The 19,019-nt window shown below is 36.9% G+C and overlaps 3 protein-coding genes across 3 annotated transcripts; 1 reads left to right on the forward strand and 2 right to left on the reverse strand.

Annotated features, from left to right (window-relative positions):
- Positions 1-1,228: 1,228 nt before the first annotated feature.
- LOC127790453 (uncharacterized) lies at positions 1,229-2,364 on the reverse strand. The gene is made up of 2 exons (XM_052319980.1): positions 2,166-2,364; positions 1,229-1,887 (listed from the first exon to the last, which is right to left on the reverse strand). Exons 1-2 carry the CDS (start codon positions 2,293-2,295, stop codon positions 1,475-1,477), a joined length of 543 nt encoding a protein of 180 aa, XP_052175940.1. The 5' UTR covers positions 2,296-2,364; the 3' UTR covers positions 1,229-1,474.
- A 2,273-nt stretch (positions 2,365-4,637) lies between these two features.
- Positions 4,638-5,273, forward strand: LOC127786457 (germin-like protein 9-3). Its single transcript, XM_052317393.1, has one exon. It carries the CDS (start codon positions 4,638-4,640, stop codon positions 5,271-5,273), a length of 636 nt encoding a protein of 211 aa, XP_052173353.1.
- Positions 5,274-8,805: 3,532 nt separating this feature from the next.
- LOC127812270 (peroxidase 57-like) lies at positions 8,806-11,068 on the reverse strand. The gene is made up of 4 exons (XM_052352702.1): positions 10,835-11,068; positions 9,733-9,912; positions 9,346-9,505; positions 8,806-9,242 (listed from the first exon to the last, which is right to left on the reverse strand). Exons 1-4 carry the CDS (start codon positions 11,066-11,068, stop codon positions 8,806-8,808), a joined length of 1,011 nt encoding a protein of 336 aa, XP_052208662.1.
- Positions 11,069-19,019: the final 7,951 nt, after the last annotated feature.

The raw sequence follows: 19,019 nt of genomic DNA on the forward strand, positions 1-19,019 counted from the left end.
GATTGAAGGAATTGAGCATGAGATAGAGAGATTGGGAGAATATCGAGAGATTGGAAGAAACAAATAGTAGTCTCAGCTTAAACAACAAGGTAAGTGCAAAACATATGAAATTAGATGAAGTTGATATTAGTAATATTTAATTATTTAAATGATTCTTTTATCTTATTATGTTTAATTTCAATACTTATTCTTCTAATAATATGGCATTTGCTGTTAAAATCGATGTGTCCAAAGGAAATTACAACCCTGGAATGAATAATGGAGGCGGCAGAGGGAGTAATAATTAGTGTGGCTACAAAGATCCTCCTAGGAAAGAAAGACCTTTCTGTACTCACTGTAAAATTCACTGCCATACCATCAACAAATGCTACAAGCTTATTGGGTATCCTCCTGGTTATGATCAGCCGAGACAGAGAAATAATAATCTTCCTCATTCTAATAATAATGCTGCCGTCAATCAAGTTTCACATCCTGAGCCTAAATTCCTGACTCTGAAGATGCGGTTGGGAAGGGAACTCAATCTCGAGTCTCAACACAAATCAGTTCCAGCAGCTAATTTCTGTGTTATCTGGCCATCTTGCTAGTTCCCTCAAAAAAAAAAAAAAAAAAAAAATGTACAATATCTAATAATGTTAATACAAATAGATGTATATATTATTGATCATGGACTTAATTTGATCGTCCTGTGAGGTTGAAGATGGGTTGTTTACTTGTTAATTTGTTTGTTATGATTGTTGCATTGAAATTGTGGTAATGTTGGTTGAATAAAGCCCTCTTTCTATTGATAGGTTAAGACTTTTTTGTTGAAAAATATATGCAATACCCCACTTTGACATCATGCGTTACTGTTAAAAATGACAATAAGTTCGCAACTATCACTGATTAGTTTGTCTAAACTCTCATCATCATTATCCTCTAGTTTAAGTAAACCCAAAGCTTAATTTGATTAGTTTTGACATCACATCCGGCCCATCAAACAATTGGTCACCCCCCATCAAACAATACCCCCACTTTGAAGATGGTTTTGAACGTTACATGATACTCTCCTTTTACAAGGAAGGAGTGTCTATTTATATAAATATATATATATATATATATTTCTAAAGAGATTATTTTCACAATTAGAATCACAACCTTGGACTAGGGTGGTCCTGACGCCTTTGAATAAGTTAAAAAAAGGCAAACTTATTGTTGCAACTAGAGTAGCATCTAAACAGCTCTTCACACACACACACACAAATATATATATATATATATGTATATAAATAGAGAGAGAAATACAACGAAGACCATTTCAAAGCAAGATATACTGGTCCTTGCTGCTACCTGTAAAATGGTCCATTATGAAAAGCAACTGGACTCAAGAGCAAGACTGCTCATCACCCTTCTTATCCATTACACAATCAATACACACCTAAACACTAGATTAATAACCTTAATTTAGCAGACATTTATGGCAACACACACATATGTATCATGGTATGCCTATGATGGGGATGTAAGGAATGTAGTAACTGGGTGGAGCCAGTCCCCATTCTGGTGGCAATGGCATACCCAGAATCTTGGATGAACAAACAGTATTGCCTTGATTTTGGGCTCCGCATTTGCCATGTTTCTCGGCCGAATTTGGGCATTTTGTGTAGAACTTGAGTGGAGCTGAGGTTTTGAAGGAATGTTCATCGATTTTAACGGCGCTGGAGAACCTGTTCTTTCTGGAGACGTAGAGCTGGATCGGCCCGCCGGTGATCTGGGCAAGGCAGTCCAGGGAAGCTGAAGGCTGCTGAGAGTCTAGATCACCAGGAAGCTCCGTCTCGAAGGCTCCATCTTGGACTGTGGTTGCCATGGCTACTTTCTTCACTTGGCTGCACTTCACTGCAACCTTGATATCTGAAACATATATATGTGAGGAACATGGAACATGGATGCATGATCAACAATATATATTACTGCAAAGGATGACAATTTTCAGTTCTTAGATGATATCATCCGATCACATTGGACTAGTTGGTAAAATACCCATTTTATCTTTTGTCTACGTCAAAGATGAATTAGTGAGGCAGAGGTAAAGTAGGTATTTTTTTCCACTTGATCGATGCGGTGGGTCCTAATGCAAAATTATCTCATTGCCATCTGAATTTATCTTTTCTTGAACACTAGTCACTTACTAGAGAGATCGTGATCCTGTTCGCAGTCGAGGCAACTCACAGAGCCCTTTAAGACAGTGCAAGTTGAGAGCTCAACCCCAGCAAACACCAGCACAAGCACAAGTGCAGCTATGACGTGAGAATGCGCCATGGAAGGCAAGCCAATTAAGCAAACTAAGACAGACAAGTACGTTGATGAGATGATGTGGCAAAGCAACAAACAATGGAACACACATATATATAGAACAAGCCAACGGGCAGGCCGGGCGACATAGAGAGTAAATGAAGGGTCACAAGCCTGAGATTGTAGTTGGTTTTAAATGAGCTTATAGTACAGCTACAGTCTCAAACGTAACCGCAACTTCATGGGGACTTTCTTTCAACAACATTAAATATGCACTACTCCCACTTTTTTTACTATCTAATTAATTCATTTAGCTGCTATTTATTGCTCAATTAATATGTATGTATACAAACACTTGGTGTCACTCAGATCTTTATACACAATTCTTATATAAAATAGTCTTTTTCGTTAATTAAGTAATGTGCTTACAAGTTTGACCTTAATATAAAAAATGTCCAAAATGACGTGACAGTAACATTTTTGCATACCTTCTTCCTTGATTACCGAAAAAATAAAAGCACATTCCTTCATTCTTTTGTTTTATGAGTCTATTTTATTTTAATTCTTTTTTCAATTTTATGTTATTAATTAGTAGTATTGATTCGATAAAATGGATTTATTTGCATCATTTATGATGACAGAATAGGAGAATAAGACAGGAATAGAGCTGAATGTTGGGGACATTTATTTCACTGAAGGATGGGTTGGTGAGAGGCTTCTTATTATGCTAAAAGATGGAACATGACACAAGTGATCCCATTTCAGGACGCATAACTTCAGTGGCTAATTTTGTATAATTCAAATTAATGCTTATATATATAGAAACTTAAAAGCATGCAACAATGGGTAATATATAATACTTGTCATTATTAAGACAATAATTAAGTTAAATAAATGAGATTTATTTTTAGATAAAATTAATTTATTATATTTTGTTTTTAATATTTAAATACTCTTATTTAGTTGATCAAATATTTTGAAATACGAGCATGATATATATATTTGATAGGTACAGGCCTTTTAATTTTTGATTGACTCCTAGGAGCCTTTAGGATGTTTCATAACTGGCTTTTAATTAGAAGATATTCTTAAACTTAAATCATAGCATAAGCGGATCCTTATCATCATGGTCCATGGCTCATAACTGAACTGAGGCTATGTTACGGGGACATCAAATTGACAAGTTATAATGTTGGATTCTGAAGTCAAGGGAGTCGGTGTAATTATTTGTGTAAAATACAGTTGTAGTTCAAGTAACAATTCCTTGCATTAAAGTTCTAATTATTTGGATATATATATATAAGTGCGAATTGTTATGTTCTTCGTATCGGGTAATATAAGATTTGCTCAACGCAAGTAAAATCAAAGCTTATATATTCGTCACGAATAACAGATCATTACCCATATATAAATAGTGTTACTTGCATATTCCATTCATAATATTATTCATCATTTTTCAACATTATTCAATGAGGAGGAACAATTTATATATGTAGGCTTCTAGTGATAGTGTGATCTCTTGGACCAATTTGTGGTTGAAAGCTCCCAACCACTAAAGTTGGCTCCTCAGTAATTGTAGTGTGGTGTTGTTAGGTTTCAAAATTATTTTTAGTTTCTTCTTCTTCAGGGTGGGGTGGTTGGTCTCTCTTTTATTATTTGCCCACCATGGTCCATTATATATTATTGTCTTTGCGTATAAGTGCTTGCTTCTTTTGGCAATGGCAGTTCATCAGATATTCTCTGTTAGTATACCGTATTTTGTATCTGCATTCATATATATTCCATTTTTAATACATGTAGTTGGGTTTTAATGTTCATCTCCAAATTCCAACTCAATTAGCAGTTTTTTGTATAGGAAATATAAAGGCTCGAGGAAACATATAATTTTTGTATGAATAAAATTGGAAACTAATTTAATCTTCACAACTGTTAGTATCTGGTCTCTCTCTCACACTCCAGGGCTTTCGTTATAGAATGGTGGCCTCATGGCACACACACAAATCCAATAATCGAATTACATCACCCTTTGGACATTAATTTGGGGCTGCTTAACGACTGATATATCTATCCATGAATGTGTCATATTCAATATCAGATTGGATTTTTGTAAAGGGACTTTAAATTTAAGGAATTATCTATCAATTTATATGATGACAATGACTGATAACATCGATAAACAGTTGGTAGCTCGTTTGAATTGGTCCTAAAATCCCAGAGCTTTGTGAACATCAAGCCTGCTAATTAATCTTGTTAACTACGCAAATTGTCGCATTTGAAACAGAGCAAAAGAGGGGATCCTTATAAATGGATGGATCCCATTAAAGCCTAATCAAGAGAAGAAACAGTCTCCTAATTAACCATCAAAAACAATGGCCTCGACCTTGTTCAGGCATGCCTTGTTCTTCATTGTAGCCATCTTCTCAAGATCCTGGATCGCCCGAGCCAGCGACCCGAACATCCTCTCGGACTTTTTAGCCCCGGAAAGCTCGAACACCCCCATTGATGCAAACTTCTTCACCTTCACAGCGATGCGCAGCATCTTTGCCACCAACCAAAACCCAGCAAACTTCACCGTAACAAAGGCCAGCATGAAGGAGTTCCCGGCTCTTGATGGGCAGAGCGTGTCGATGGCGGTGCTGCAGTTCCCTGCAGACGGTGTCAACCCGCCACACACACACCCTCGCGCTGCTGAGCTTCTCTTCGTCGTGGAAGGCAGCCTCGAGGTTGGTTTTGTCGACACCACGAGCAAGCTGTACAGCCAGCAGACTCTCCAAACTGGGGACATGTTTCTGTTCCCCAAAGGGCTGGTGCACTTCCAATACAATCCCAGCGCTGAGGCTCAGGCCACGGCCGTCTCTGCCTTTGGCAGTGCCAATGCCGGAACTGCCTCTCTTCCGGCCAATTTGTTCACCGCCGGCATTGCTGATGCCATTCTTGCCAAGGCTTTTAAGACCGATGTTGCCACCATTCAGAAGATCAAGGCAGGGCTTGGTGCCAAAGCCTAATTTCAAACTGATTAATTTGTTTCCATTTTTGGTACTAATCTATTTGAACTACCAATATTGTTCTTATTCAGTTCAGTTTTGTTCGTGATTGCGACATTATGTCAAAGATGATATCTGTCTTGAGAATAAATGTAACATCGCGTGTCACTTCACATACATTTATAAATTTTGCATAACTTTATTATTTATGTCATAATAAATAATTAAATTATAATTATCATTACCAATTATTGAACTTTATTTTACGGAATTGAATGCCGTCAAGCTCAATAATGTGTCAATTAGAAAATTCATAATTTGTTATTATGCAATTCTATGTGTTATTATTAATTTAAATTATCAAATATATTATGTTTTATCAAATTCAATTTAAGTGGCTAAATGTATTTATTCGAGTTTAAGAAATTTTTAGTAACACTTAATAGGATTTAAAACATAAATTAGTTTAATATTAGGTTTAATTTATAAGAGATTCATTCTTGACCCAATAAGTGAGAAAAAAAAAAGAAACCAAACAAAAAAAAGGCCCAATTAAAACCCAACCTGGCCCAAAACTTATCAAATCCTTCTTCCTCTTTTCCCTTCAAATTCACGTCTTTCTCCCTCTCTCAAACTCACGCCTCTCTTTCTTTCTCTCTCTCACCTCTTGACTCTTTTCTCTCTCAACACACATATCACACTTTCCTGTCTCCGGCTAGAAGAAGAAGAAGGTAATTTCCCTTTTGATTCATTTTTTCCCAAATCAGTCATTTTAATATAATGTGTATTTTACATACAATATATATATGGTTGTATGCATATAATTGGTTTGATTTTATATCAATTGGGTATTATAGACAAGCAATTTTGACGAATTTAACGGAATAACAAGGTTGTCCAAATTAGATAGCCTTTTGCCCTTATTTTAAAACTTCGTCATAGATTGTATATGTTGAATTTTGGGGTGATTCAAAATTGAGAATGTAGCCCTATGACTTATCTATCATCTGGACTTGAAATGACATCATTCGGAGGTTCGTAGAAGTTTTTATGACATTTTTCTTATACATAAGAAAATTTTACCCAATGATAGTGTTTTGAAGAATAGGAAAAATATTTTGGTATCCCAAACTTTGTTGTCATGAGCTCATTTTTAAATATGATGAACTTATAAGAGTTTTCTACCTTCTGTGTGAATTTTATAATTTTATGACATCATTTCCTATTTCAAAATGATTTTTTTTAAATGCGTGCTACCCGAGTAGAAAAATTTGTCTTTAAGTTACCCCAAGTTCCAGTTTCTGTTTGTGGATTTGAAAATATTTTGAGAGTTCTATAATTTGAATTTTGATGTGTTTTTAATTAAGAATGTAGCCCTATGAGCTATTTAGCTCATCAAATTGGATTCATATGATTTTGTGTGTTAAATTTCAAGTTATGCTCATTTTCGTAAAGGCCAATAGTTTGAATTCGTGAATTAGTAGTGTTTCACTAGTAGGTCTCTATTATAAATGTTTTCTTTATATCTTTGTATTTAATATTATTTATACATGTAGTGTTATGATAAATTAACTTAAGAAAATATAGTAGTGAACTAGAGTCATATTTAGAAGGTAAGCATTATTGAAATTTTTGAAATGAATGATAATGAACTAAGATTTTTGGGCATATTGACGTCATGGACAACTAAGATTCCTCCACTTGTAAATCCAAGAAGTGAACTTTAAAGACTTCAGATAAGTAAACTCTCCTTAATTTTCACCTCATGTTGAACGGTTAATGTGAAAATATTGTGCTTTATGGTCGACTTGCAAATATTTGATTCTAAAACTTTCATTACCTTGTGTCATTTTCTTACATTCAATGAAATAATTAAGCGTGCATATATATATATATATAATGTCATTGCATCAATGAGCACGCATAGGCTTCGATTTTAGAAACTTAAAATGTTTTTAAATGAAAAGTGTGGAAAAGTGTAAGTTTTTTTTTCAAAGATATGTATCCCAATTTTTTTTTTTTTAAAGGAAATGAGTGTACGTCTATGTCATGAATGATGAGAGCGGGAAATGGGGCATGGGGAACCAGCGTACCCGACCTAAAAAGTAATGTGAATGTGAAAGTTGAAAATAAAAAGAAACTTTTAACTGCTTTGTAGTACTATTGGTTGAATGAACCTAGTTCCAAACAAGAATTTCCTAGTGCATTCTAATTGACTATATAACACACCAAATGAGCTCATGATGGTAATGAAATATTTTTGAGAAGTTAAAGTAAATGGGGATACATATTTTAAAATTTATTCAAATTTTGCATCTCATAAGCATGCATTATATGCATGGAGTTTACTTAATGAGCTTTAGCTCACCCATTTATTTTCCCCACATTTCAAATGATGAGAGCTAAATAAATTGAGGAGATCGCTTGGAAGTAGACTCATTCAGTAATCCATGGCATAGGATTTTAGTTTTGGACTAGTAATTTTGAGACACTTGTTTGTTAATCATTTATTTACCCATTTTTTTAATTGTTTAATCTTGAAATTTAGAATAAGTTAGTTTTGGTTTGGTTAGGGATTTGATTGGACCCAAATATTTCATTTGGACTGAGTTATTTACTTAGTTGGTTAATATTTTTATTGTTATGGAGTTGGAGATTGAAACTTGAATTATTTGGTGGTAGTTGAGGTATTGGATGAGTGTGATTACGTATCTTTAGCTGTGTTGTGGAGATTTTGTCGAAATTTTTGTAGAATTTTACAATATATATATGTGGTAAATATAGGTAATAAAAAGAGATAAGTTAAAAATAAATTTATTTTATTTACATATTTAAAGTAAAGTGAACATTAAAACATGTAAATTTAGGATTTCTAAACTTGGGGTGCTACAATAAAATATTAAACTTGCGGTGTTACAATAAAATATTTGAGTTGCCAAATCATTGCCCAGAAACTCAAAATTTGCAAGTAAAAAAGGATAAAGCTATTTGTACAGAATGTGGTGTACAAATAATAGCTTTACAGAAGTATGAAATGACAAAAATACTTCTGATTTGTTAAACCCAACACACACTTTCTCTCTCGCCTCTGCTCTCATCTCTTCTGTGTCTTTCTCGCCAGCCCTCTATCTCTCTCTTGCGCTCGTCTCTGCGCCTCACCATCGCCCTCGCCGGTTGCTGGAGGTTGCAGTAGTGAGTAGGTGAGGCGGTAAGGGGCAGAGGCGAGGTAGCGAGAGGCGGCGAGGAGGCGCGGTGCAAAGGCGAGGCGGTGAGGCGCAGAGAGGAGGCGGTGAGGTTGCAGGCGAGAGCGAGGCGACGACGAGGTTGCAAGCATGAGGGCGAGGCGGGCTACAAGAGAGGGAGAGAGAGAAAGGGGTGAACAAATCGCGATATATTGCGATTTTTTGATGTCAAAATCTCGCGATATATCGCATCTATGAAGGGGTTCTGTGAACCCCTTCTGTACGAATAGCGCGACCCAGTAAAAAATTGGGGAAGAGACGGAAAGAACAAGAACAACAGAAGCTAAATCAAAAATGAAAACCAACTAGGACTAGCCGATTATGGATGAAGTGGGATTATTGACAACCCGGCATGAACTTCTAATCTCGCCTTTTGAGCCGGTAAGAACTTCAACTGCACCCATTTTAACCATGGCCAGAGCAAATCTGGGGGCGAAGTCCCGGGCATGAGCCGCACACATCACTCTGCCCTGGGTTCGTGGGCTCAAAGCGAGCTCTTGGTCGATTTGAAGAACGCCCCTGTTGAGGATTATTTGCCTGTAGAAGGAGTTATCGACAACCAGGGCGCTTCTAGGATTTTGATCTAGATCGGCAGTGTTACTGTCAAATGTTGCATTCTGTGGGCACCTTGATCTCAAACTCGAGAGCAACAATGGACTCATTCTTGGATCAGGCAATCCAGTGTTGTGGAAATTGTAGAGACGATCTTTGAACGATCTGTAATGTGCTACTCCAACAGTGTGGCCACCTAAGAAACAAAGCAACTGATTAAGTGTTCATTGTCCAAAACAAAAACTGATGAAGGTAGATGAATTAGGAAAAGGTTGTGATCATGGTGATTGGTGAAGTACCAAGAAGATAGACCATGTTTGCAACTCCAAGCCCTTTCCTAGCGAATGCTTGGATGCTGTCTCGAACTGAGACGGAAGGAGAGGGAATATCCACATTGCTTGCAAGCGACACCAAGACGTCTCTTCTTCCCGTTTGTACCTCGTATCTCCCCCATCCGCTCTGCATATATTTGCACAATACAAAATTCCCACTACAATTATAAAAGACAAATTTTGTCTTATGGCACAAAAATGTTGAACAATATAACATCAATAAATAACTGTAACGTAATGATATGAGCTTGTTAATATGGGTGTGTGATCATGGAACAAAAAACAAAATAAAGAATGAGAATATTTATAATGCCGCCAGACCATTAATATGATTTACTGAAGAAAATTGCTCACCCAGGAAACGGCATCTCTGGTAGCCATGGCAATGATATCAGCGCAAGAAACTATGCCAGAGCACTTGGCCTCGACGGCGGCCTTGGCGGCGTCGATGATCTCAAAGCCTCTCACACTTCGATTTGGCAGCGCCGTTTTCTCGCTGTCTTTCCCATCAAGCAGGATCGATGCATCGCATCCCTTAATTTTCATGACAAACGAACAAAAACAACCTTAATTTAATTTGTTGTTTTTTGTTCCCTAATAAGACCCAAGGAAATGACGATTTTTTCGGGTGGGTCTTCATAGACTTCGGCCCGGGATTGAAGGACCCAAGACAGTTACCGTCCTCTTTAGGCAGCCCATTTTAGAAGTCGAGCCACAAACTCACTCCCCATTTTAGATGAGAAATGGGCCTTAGCCCATTTTCTCAAATGGGGGGTGAAGCCCACTCAAGCTTAGCCCATTGTTTAGCCCTCATATAAAAGAGCCTCTCTCTCTCTCTCTCTCTCTCTCTCTCTCTCTCTCTCTCTCTCTCTCTCTCTCGTGTTTCCTTTTTCGTGGACGATTGATTCATCGCTTCAGTCCCTGATTATCCGATAGCGATGAATGCTCTCTTGCCTTCTGTGGATGTTGTTCCCTTTCATGGATTCAACCGTCTTTCCTTTTGTAAGGAAGGCGGTCCCTTTGATGTCGCTAGAAGCACCTTATTTATTCAGATCTGGGTTCTTCTTCTTGGGTAAGTGATTCTCCTTACTTTGAGCCTTGATCTTGCTGTCTCTGTGACCGATCTACCTACTGTGTGTGAGGCTATGATCGTTTGAGCGAGAGAAGGTTTACTTTGCTGGGCTTATGGTTTGAGAGCTTCGTTTGTAGCTTGTGGTTCCTATTCGTTGGTGTTACTAAGAATGGTAACTGGTCTTTCAGATCTGAGCCTTGAACGGTTAAAACAGGGAGTTTATATTTGTTTACTTTACGTTCTATTTTGATCTATATTTTTTTATTCGTTCTATTGCACTAACCCTTTCGGTTTTGAAGATATTTTTCGCAACATAATTAGTTCAAAAACTAACTAACTAGTTCATTATTTTCATGGCAGATCGATCACAAATCAAGTTCTTACGTTAACAAAATAGTCGTGGAACTGCAAGCGCAGAAGAGCAGCGACAAGAGTGGGGTTGTCCTTGATCGTCGTCGCAATGACGTCACCAACGATCGCCTCGACGTCGGGGTCGTTGCACTTGCGGTCGTAGAAGCCGAACTGCAGTGCGGCTGCGGCATAGCAGTTTCCCGCGAAATTGACGATGATGAAGATGAACCCAAGGGCTATTGCTGCGGCTGTAGTCGTCTTGGACATTTTCCAGCGGTGTCACTATGGAATTGCTTTTCTCCAAAATCAAAACTTGATCTTTCTTCTTCTTCTTCTTTTTCTTCAAGATGTGGTACAACAGAGAAATCAAATCTTCCATCCGTATTTATAATGGAGTTTTGAGAATCACGAGCATGTTCTTGGGTAGCTGGAAGTGGCTTACGGTCAATAATATTGCCAATTAAGATGCTTCAATAGAAGGTTGGAATCATACAGGAATGTACATGCATGTTTATTCTATCGTACGTCTTTGTATATCTATGCATGCATACTTAAATTAATACGTGTATTTATATATATATATATATGTGTGTGTAATAACTAATAAGAATTGCGTAAACTAGCATCTAAGTATAGGTTGAACGGTCGAATGAGTAATATGTTAATATCAATTCGGTAGGTCATAAGTTCGATTCTCGCCCTATGCAAGGACCAAAAACCCAATCTGTAATTTATCTCTCATGACATAATTAAGGGCATGAGTATGAAAAACCGCACAAGGATGATCATACCAAAAATTGCATAAACTAAAAAAATGGGTATAGTAATTCCAACGAAACATTAATTGTTTAATGGTATGATTGAGTTTGGAATTAATATATATGTATATATGTGGATATATATGGACTAGTGAGTGAAGAATGATAAAGGATTGGTTGGCTAGCTTTTTTCAAATATTAATTATGCTTGAAATTAATTGGAAAGGGCTGACCAGTGAGTCATAATTACTGTTTTAAAAATCGGATCGAATCGGCCGGTCGGATCGGTTTAACCTAGAATCGATGGCCTATCCGGTCCGATTTGACTTAAAAATTCAAATCTTCTTCAATCCGATCAAAATCGGTCAAAATCCAGTCGAACTGGTGAATCGGGAACCGGGTTGACCCCGATTTTTTTCACCCTCTCACTTATTTTTAAATTTTTTATTCTTAATTAATTCTTTAATAACATATATAACAATTATATATAAAATATTAGTTATATATTAGTTAATAATAACATTTTTCATAATAATATATAGAATATTAGTATTTCAAATATATATTAAAATATATATTTAATATATATATTATTTAATTATAAAATATATATATATGACATCATTCAGTCGAACTATTCTAGTCTAATTGGTCAGACCAATTAACCCGTGATCTAATTAATAGGCCGATTCGCTCTCCGATCCAATTTTTAAAACATTGATGATAATTAAGAACGAATATATAGAAAGGTTCAAAGAATGGCTTAAGAGTTAAGAGGCAGCCACGGGCCATGCAATGCAAACAGCAAGCATATGGATTTATTTAATTTTTTATTCAAAGTCAACTCCATCCCAATGCTATGGGAATGCTTCAGAATGATATTTTTATTTTATTTCGTCTTTCCCCCTCAAGTACGGAATGAACGCGACCCATAATTTTTGGCTCAACAACTTCACTTAGAATCAAAATTAGAAGGACTTTGTTTATATATATTAGAGTACGGCTTGAAAGAGAGAGAGACGGAGAGATTGTGTGTGTGTTTATGATTTAGTTTAATTTAAGATTTAGAGAGTTAAACACAATACATCTAACCATTTATATATTTTTTAAAATAAAAATACATTAAAAAAAAAAAAACATAAAGTGCTTACAAGAATAAGTAAAGGCATGCCCCACAAACACAAAAACTACATGAATCAAAAACATAACAGATCAAAAAATAACGAGGACGTTAATCTTACAACATAAATGTCTCAAATAGGTGAGATAGAAAAAAATAGAGAAAAATGTAACAGCTTTATGGGAAACCTTCATGTAATGCCCCGTCTTCCTAGAACCCGCATTATCTCGAGATTTCGAGAATATATATATATATATATATTTTAACATCATACATACAACATAAGTCTTTCGATATACATACCATCATCATAATTATTTCTCGACAATTCCAATTATATCTTCTCAGCATATCAAAATTTAAAAATTAATAGACTAAAACAGGTATTATCAATCACATCAGCAGAAGCAAGATCAAACCTCAATGATATATAACCGATAAATTCATTTTACAGTTAAATAACCAAATCGATGTTTCACATGAAAATATCAAAATATTACATAACCTCTGAATATCGTAATCATAGACAAAACCTACGAAAACTAAACATAGTAGCTACATCTCGACGACATCATTTCCCTTGGCACTACTGCTTTCACTTGGAATGTTTGAATATTCTAGGGACATAGTCCAAATTAGATGTTGAATCATCTAAATGAGAATTCAAAAACATTTCCATGAATATATGCAAAATCATATATAAAACCGACAAATCCTGACATGACCCAGTCTAAAAGAAACCCCCATAGCACTTAGCCCTAACCGGGAAAAATGCAATCTCTCTAAAGGTGACACGACCACATCAATCCATTGACAAACACAATTCTGCTTAAGAGGGACAACCTTGACATATGAACCCGGGAATCACCCCATTGTCATTGTTAGGCATTACGCTCATACTCAAAAGCATTCCAAAACCTAACACAACCCTATTCCCAAGAGTATCACATCAGCACTATCCCCAGAATCAACAATATTTCAGTATTAATGCTATTGCTCAAATGAACCTGGGGTGATGTCCACTCTTAGCCCCGCCACTTGAGATAACAACCGGGGTGGTGTCCACTTTCAGCCCCGCCACTTGAGTACCGTAGGGTGAAGTCTGTCTCAGCCTCGTCCCAAGTGGATCACATAGCATTAATCATCGACACACATCCTGAGTGCTATCACTCAAGGGCTACGTCACAGATTAATAACCCACGTCCCATATGGACAACACATAACATGCCAATGCTGAAAATCATGACATGCATAACATAAAATCAACATTTCAATGTATGCAATTTACCGTATAAAATTCACTACAAGTGTAAATAATCATTTGGACGAACCATCGCACGAAACCAACCGCTCACGATAAATCAAAAGTGATCAAAGTAACAAGAATATACATAAGAATTGGATTGAACAACTCACAGTAAACCATTCACATGCCACAAACAAGTTTTTTTTCGATAGAACCACTCACAATAAACCAAACCATAGGGATGAACACTCACATTTAGACGCAACTCAAATTTTTTCGAAAAGCGTAATATGCCTCGATTTACGTGCCCACCTTAACATCGCACGAGTCACTTCACCTTAAGCCGCAAGGAGCCTTATTTATCATATTTATCCAACAATTATCAAAATATAATTTTCTCCTTAATTTTCTCGCATTTTCCTATTTTTCCTCACTAATAATTCAAAATAAATATCTACAAACCTTTTTCACCAAATATTTTTGCACAACAATTCCTAAAACAATTTTCCAGGAATAATATAAAAGAAATTGGAAAATAACTCACCTACACGTGCCTCCACGAGCCTAGGCAAGTCTCTACGAGTGAAGCCAACGCGTGCACTGCACGCGCGTCGTCTTCTCTAGCGAGCAGTTCGCCGGCTGGCGCTGGAATCCTCCCCCAATGACACCACCAGAAAGCCTCCTCCAAGTCAATCACGGGGGTACCCCTGGGTGCCCGAACCAACCATCGGAGAGCCTCCAAATCGAGCAAAATCAAACCCGCCCCGGCCACCGCGCGTGACTTTTCAGCAACCCTCGAACACCCTTCAAACACACTCCAAAATGTTTCAAAATCTCCAGAAACGCTCCTCTTGACTCAAAGATCAAAAGCCCTTTATTGGCTTCCTTCGATTTGCCCTCAAACTCGAGCAATTTGCTGCTCCAAAATTTGAAAATAAATAATAATTATTCTAACCGATGTTTGAGCATATTATTGAATATTTGGGAATTTAAGAGGAGATATTTATTTATGTGATTTTGAGGAAAATAAGGAATTAAATGTATTCAATTAAATTATTGAGGAGTAGTTAATCATTATTAATTATCGTATTTGTGGTGATTATTGAATATTTGTGGGTTAAAAATGAAATATTAATTTATTTGGGTATTTGGAAATTTAAGAAAATATTTATTTATTTTATTTTGAGAAAATGGATAAATAAGGTAATTAATTAAATTATTTGGGGATATTTAAGAAATTAATGAAAGAGTAAAATAAATCAAATTAGTGAAAGTTTGGAAGTTTTAGGGTGTAAGTGAAATAAGAAGGAAATAGGAGTTGGGGCGTATGAGTAATTAAGGGAAGTTGTGGGTTTAAGTATAAATTTCTGGAATTGATTGAGAGTCACTTTAAAATTAATTTAGAGCGCATACAGGATGAAAATGCGGCTGGATCAAGCGGTTGCGTGCGCGAGGGAGATAGGCGAGATAGCGGCTTCGAGGCTGGCCGTGCGCGCGGGTAGTGGAGATTTTGCTGGATTTTTTCCAGCCCGAGGACGCCAAAACGGCGTCGTTTCAGCAAGGCGGCAGGCAGCTATTTGCGCGGCCACGTGGCGCGCGCTGGTGCGCCTCGCTGCAGCTTCCACGTGCCTCTGATTTTGCCAATTTTAAGGCCAAATTGGCCCTGCATTTTTGGCCAATTTTCTTGTGCAACTGGCTGCCATTTAAAGCTTCAATTGAAGCTTAATTAAGGAGCAGAACAGAGAGCTATTGACGGAAGAAACCGGCGCGAAGCAGCGGCCAAGGAAGGAGAAATTACAAGAAAAATTTAGAAAAATAATTTTTCTTCGTGCAAGTGAAGATCTAAAGAGCGAGGTAAGTTAATTAGCTTGTATTAAACATTCTTTATGGATTAAATCATATTTTTAGGCTGTATTTTAGTTTATTTTAGTGTTAATATTATTTTTTGTAGTGCGCGGACATTTAAGGATAGAAATCTGCAAAATAAGGCAAGCTCTCTTTACCTTCTAAATTTTTAGTGACCTCATATACCCGTAATAGTTTCGATTTTATACCGATTTAGTTAGGTTTTCGGAAATACACATATGGGTTTTAAATCGAAGCTTAGTTTTATTAGTAAAATGTATTAATTTGTGCAACGGCTGAGTCAGGAGGTGAGAATCTGCTAGTAAAAGGCAAGCTCTTAACCCTCTCCTCGTGATCTTTAATTCCCATGAAAGACCTCGTGATTTCTCGTATTTTATCACCTCTCTTACTCTAATTCGGCGCCTAGCCTTATTTGTTAAATTATTATTCATTTGTTTTAATTTAAATTAAATCTGAGACTTCTAGAATTTTATTCGTTGTGAGCTTACGGGAGTTTGTACCGCCCCCACTCCTTTTGAGAATGATGTTGAACCATCTTGGGGACTAGGTTCCTAGACGTGCGGCTTTATTTACGGTTTTTCTCGGATTTATTTATAGTTCAATTAGAGCTATCGAGTAGTGGGGCAAGGGTCGGTTGTTGGTGACGTTGGGGTAAACTATTGTACAGCCCTGATGTGGACCGTCGGGTGGACACTCCTAGTCACTGGTCGTTGACCAGTGCCAGGCACTGCTGATTAGCTCTACCAGTATGTGATTTAATGCACGTTTAGATTCATTATATTACTGTTCATGATTTGATATGCACATGGGTACATGTTACATATTGGGATATTCATTTATTGAGTATGCTTGGACACGGACATTCTAGCTTGGTTAGGTTGCATCCAGCACGGACATATGCATCGCGTGTGGTTTACTATGTGGGCAGAGCATGGCCTGATGCCTAGATGTATGGGTGCTAGTGTATCACGTTGATGTTCACTACGCCATTGCATTTCTATGTGCATTGTATGGTTACTGGTAGTTATCAGTTCTCGGACGGAATGATCTTTTCGAGGGAGCCTATGGCTCGGGTGTCGGGAGTACCGACACGGACACACGGGTGGTGGAAGCACCGACTCGAGATAGCGCACACAGGATGCTGGAGGTATTTGTTACCGTCCAGGGCAGCGACAGGTTGGTATGGGACTTGGGTGTCGTGTGTCTTGTGTGGGCCCCAAGGACCGGTATGTGCTTTTATTATGCTATACTATTGTGTTGTAACGTCTCATGACTTGTGTGTGCTTGGGGGTTGGTGTTCTGGGAGAGAGCTTATTAGATCTATACAACTTTCAGCCTTTCTTTCCTTATGCTTGTTAAGTCTCTCGACTCACTTTGTTTTTCCATCATTCCGAGTAGAGGTAGCGTGGGCCATTGCAAATGAGTCATCTTTTAGTGGCAGAGTCGGTATGGTGTATAGGCAGTCCCGTCAATCCCTGTCAACTCTGATGTCTGAGTAGGATTTACTCTATTATTTTGTATTGTGCCAGGTCTTTCCTCGAGCCTCGTGTAAGTTGGCACAGGAGTCTTTGTTTATTTATTTATCATGTAACCGCTGTGCTAGCGGGATACCCGTAGTATATGCATGTGTTTAGCTTTGCTTCCGCTGTTCTTATTTTTGTGTATGCATGCTAGGGTGGTTTTGGCCTTGTGTTCATTATTTTTCCCTTCCGTAGGCGCTCCCGTTCGGGTAGTTCGGGTGGTGTGGATATCCGAGCGGGGATGCTTACAAAAATTGGCCAAGAACCCTCGATATTTATAGGCCAAAACTGACCCCACGTGGCCAATCTCCTGCCATAGCTTCTCCCATACACCTCTTGGACCATCCTTGGCCATGTGACTGCACTCTCACCCTGCAATTAAAACACAAAACGAAACACAATAAAAATTTTATATTTTATTTATTTATTTAGGCGAGAGGTTTATACTCGTCAGTGTACGAGTGCAGTTGTAGTTCAAATTTAAATTTATACTTTCTGGATAAGTCCAGGTCGTCCACTGAGAGATTTATTTATGGCAAAAGAAAAAAAAGAATGTCACACACACGCACACGCATTTAGATGGATTGATAACATGATTTTTTATAATTTTTTTTAGATAACAAATACTAGAAAATAAAGCAAGACAAAAGTTGAAATAAATACTAAACGTGAGAATATGAAATTGGAAAGTACTTGAGTTAAGACAATTTCAGTGCCAACCCGTTGATTCCCAAATATTAGCATAAAAGATTAGCAACATTAATTTAATTTCATATATGAGGATTTGTTATTAAATGCAATTAAAGATAATGATAGCTTTAGTTTAAGCAATCCCCATACATGATATGCGGGATTCTAATTTAAAAAAAACTACCATAAATTTAATTACAATTAATACACAAAACAACTAAATTAATCATCCGGGTTTGGGTATGATAGCGTTTCCAGTTCTAGTAACTCTCATGCGTGACATGAAAGCTCTAAGTTAGGCTTACGCTCCAATCCAAACCTAGTGATTTTTCAATAATCAAAACACACTCATATTGAAGTTTAAACCAATGTTACTCATTTAAAGCGTAGCTTTCTTTGGGAATCATTGGCGTTAGACACTGTCCTTGCCTTAACCCAAGATTAGATTTAGCTACTCATCTCTATTAAATTAATTGACAACAATTTAAATGACATAATTTAAATAACAGAATTTAAATGACAGGAATTAAAATAGAAGAAACTAACCGGCCATTTAGGCGGTAGATAATTAAAATACAAGAATTAAAATTGCAAGAATTTAAAGGCATAAACTAACCGTCCATTTAGGCGGTGAACAATTAAATGACAAGAATTAAAATTGCAAGAATTTAAAGGCATAAACTAACCGTCCATTTAGGCGGTGAATAATAAAGTAATAATAAATGACATAAGAATTTAAAAGAAGAAAGGAAGAAAGGAAGAAAGTAAGATCACAAGAGAAAATACTAAAGAAAATGAGAGAGAACAAAAGCAATTCTCAAAGAGAGAATTCTAAGGAAATAACTAAACTTTGATTCAAGAATAATAATCACACTTACAAATGCAATCAAGTGAGCTATTTATAGGCCACAAGATGCAATACAAACCACACAATTTCAATTATTCAATTAGACATAATTATATCTAATGGGCACTCACACACTTAAAGTTAAATGGATTTTAGCTATAATACACACCT

Source organism: Diospyros lotus, chromosome 1 (genome assembly GCF_014633365.1).
Source record: "Diospyros lotus cultivar Yz01 chromosome 1, ASM1463336v1, whole genome shotgun sequence".
NCBI classification, from domain to species: domain Eukaryota; kingdom Viridiplantae; phylum Streptophyta; class Magnoliopsida; order Ericales; family Ebenaceae; genus Diospyros; species Diospyros lotus.

What these genes read in the sequence shown, in the direction of transcription:
- LOC127786457 (XM_052317393.1), top strand. Translation starts at nt 4,638, where the DNA reads ATGGCCTCGACCTTGTTCAGGCATGCCTTGTTCTTCATTGTAGCCATC.
- LOC127790453 (XM_052319980.1), bottom strand. Translation starts at nt 2,295, where the DNA reads ATGGCGCATTCTCACGTCATAGCTGCACTTGTGCTTGTGCTGGTGTTT. An exon ending in ACAGGATCACGATCTCTCTA is followed by an intron (nt 1,888 to 2,165) that starts GTAAGTGACTAG and finishes TATATGTTTCAG; the next exon opens with ATATCAAGGTTGCAGTGAAG.
- LOC127812270 (XM_052352702.1), bottom strand. Translation starts at nt 11,068, where the DNA reads ATGTCCAAGACGACTACAGCCGCAGCAATAGCCCTTGGGTTCATCTTC. An exon ending in TCCACGACTATTTTGTTAAC is followed by an intron (nt 9,913 to 10,834) that starts GTAAGAACTTGA and finishes ATGAAAATTAAG; the next exon opens with GGATGCGATGCATCGATCCT. An exon ending in AAACATGGTCTATCTTCTTG is followed by an intron (nt 9,243 to 9,345) that starts GTACTTCACCAA and finishes TTTGTTTCTTAG; the next exon opens with GTGGCCACACTGTTGGAGTA.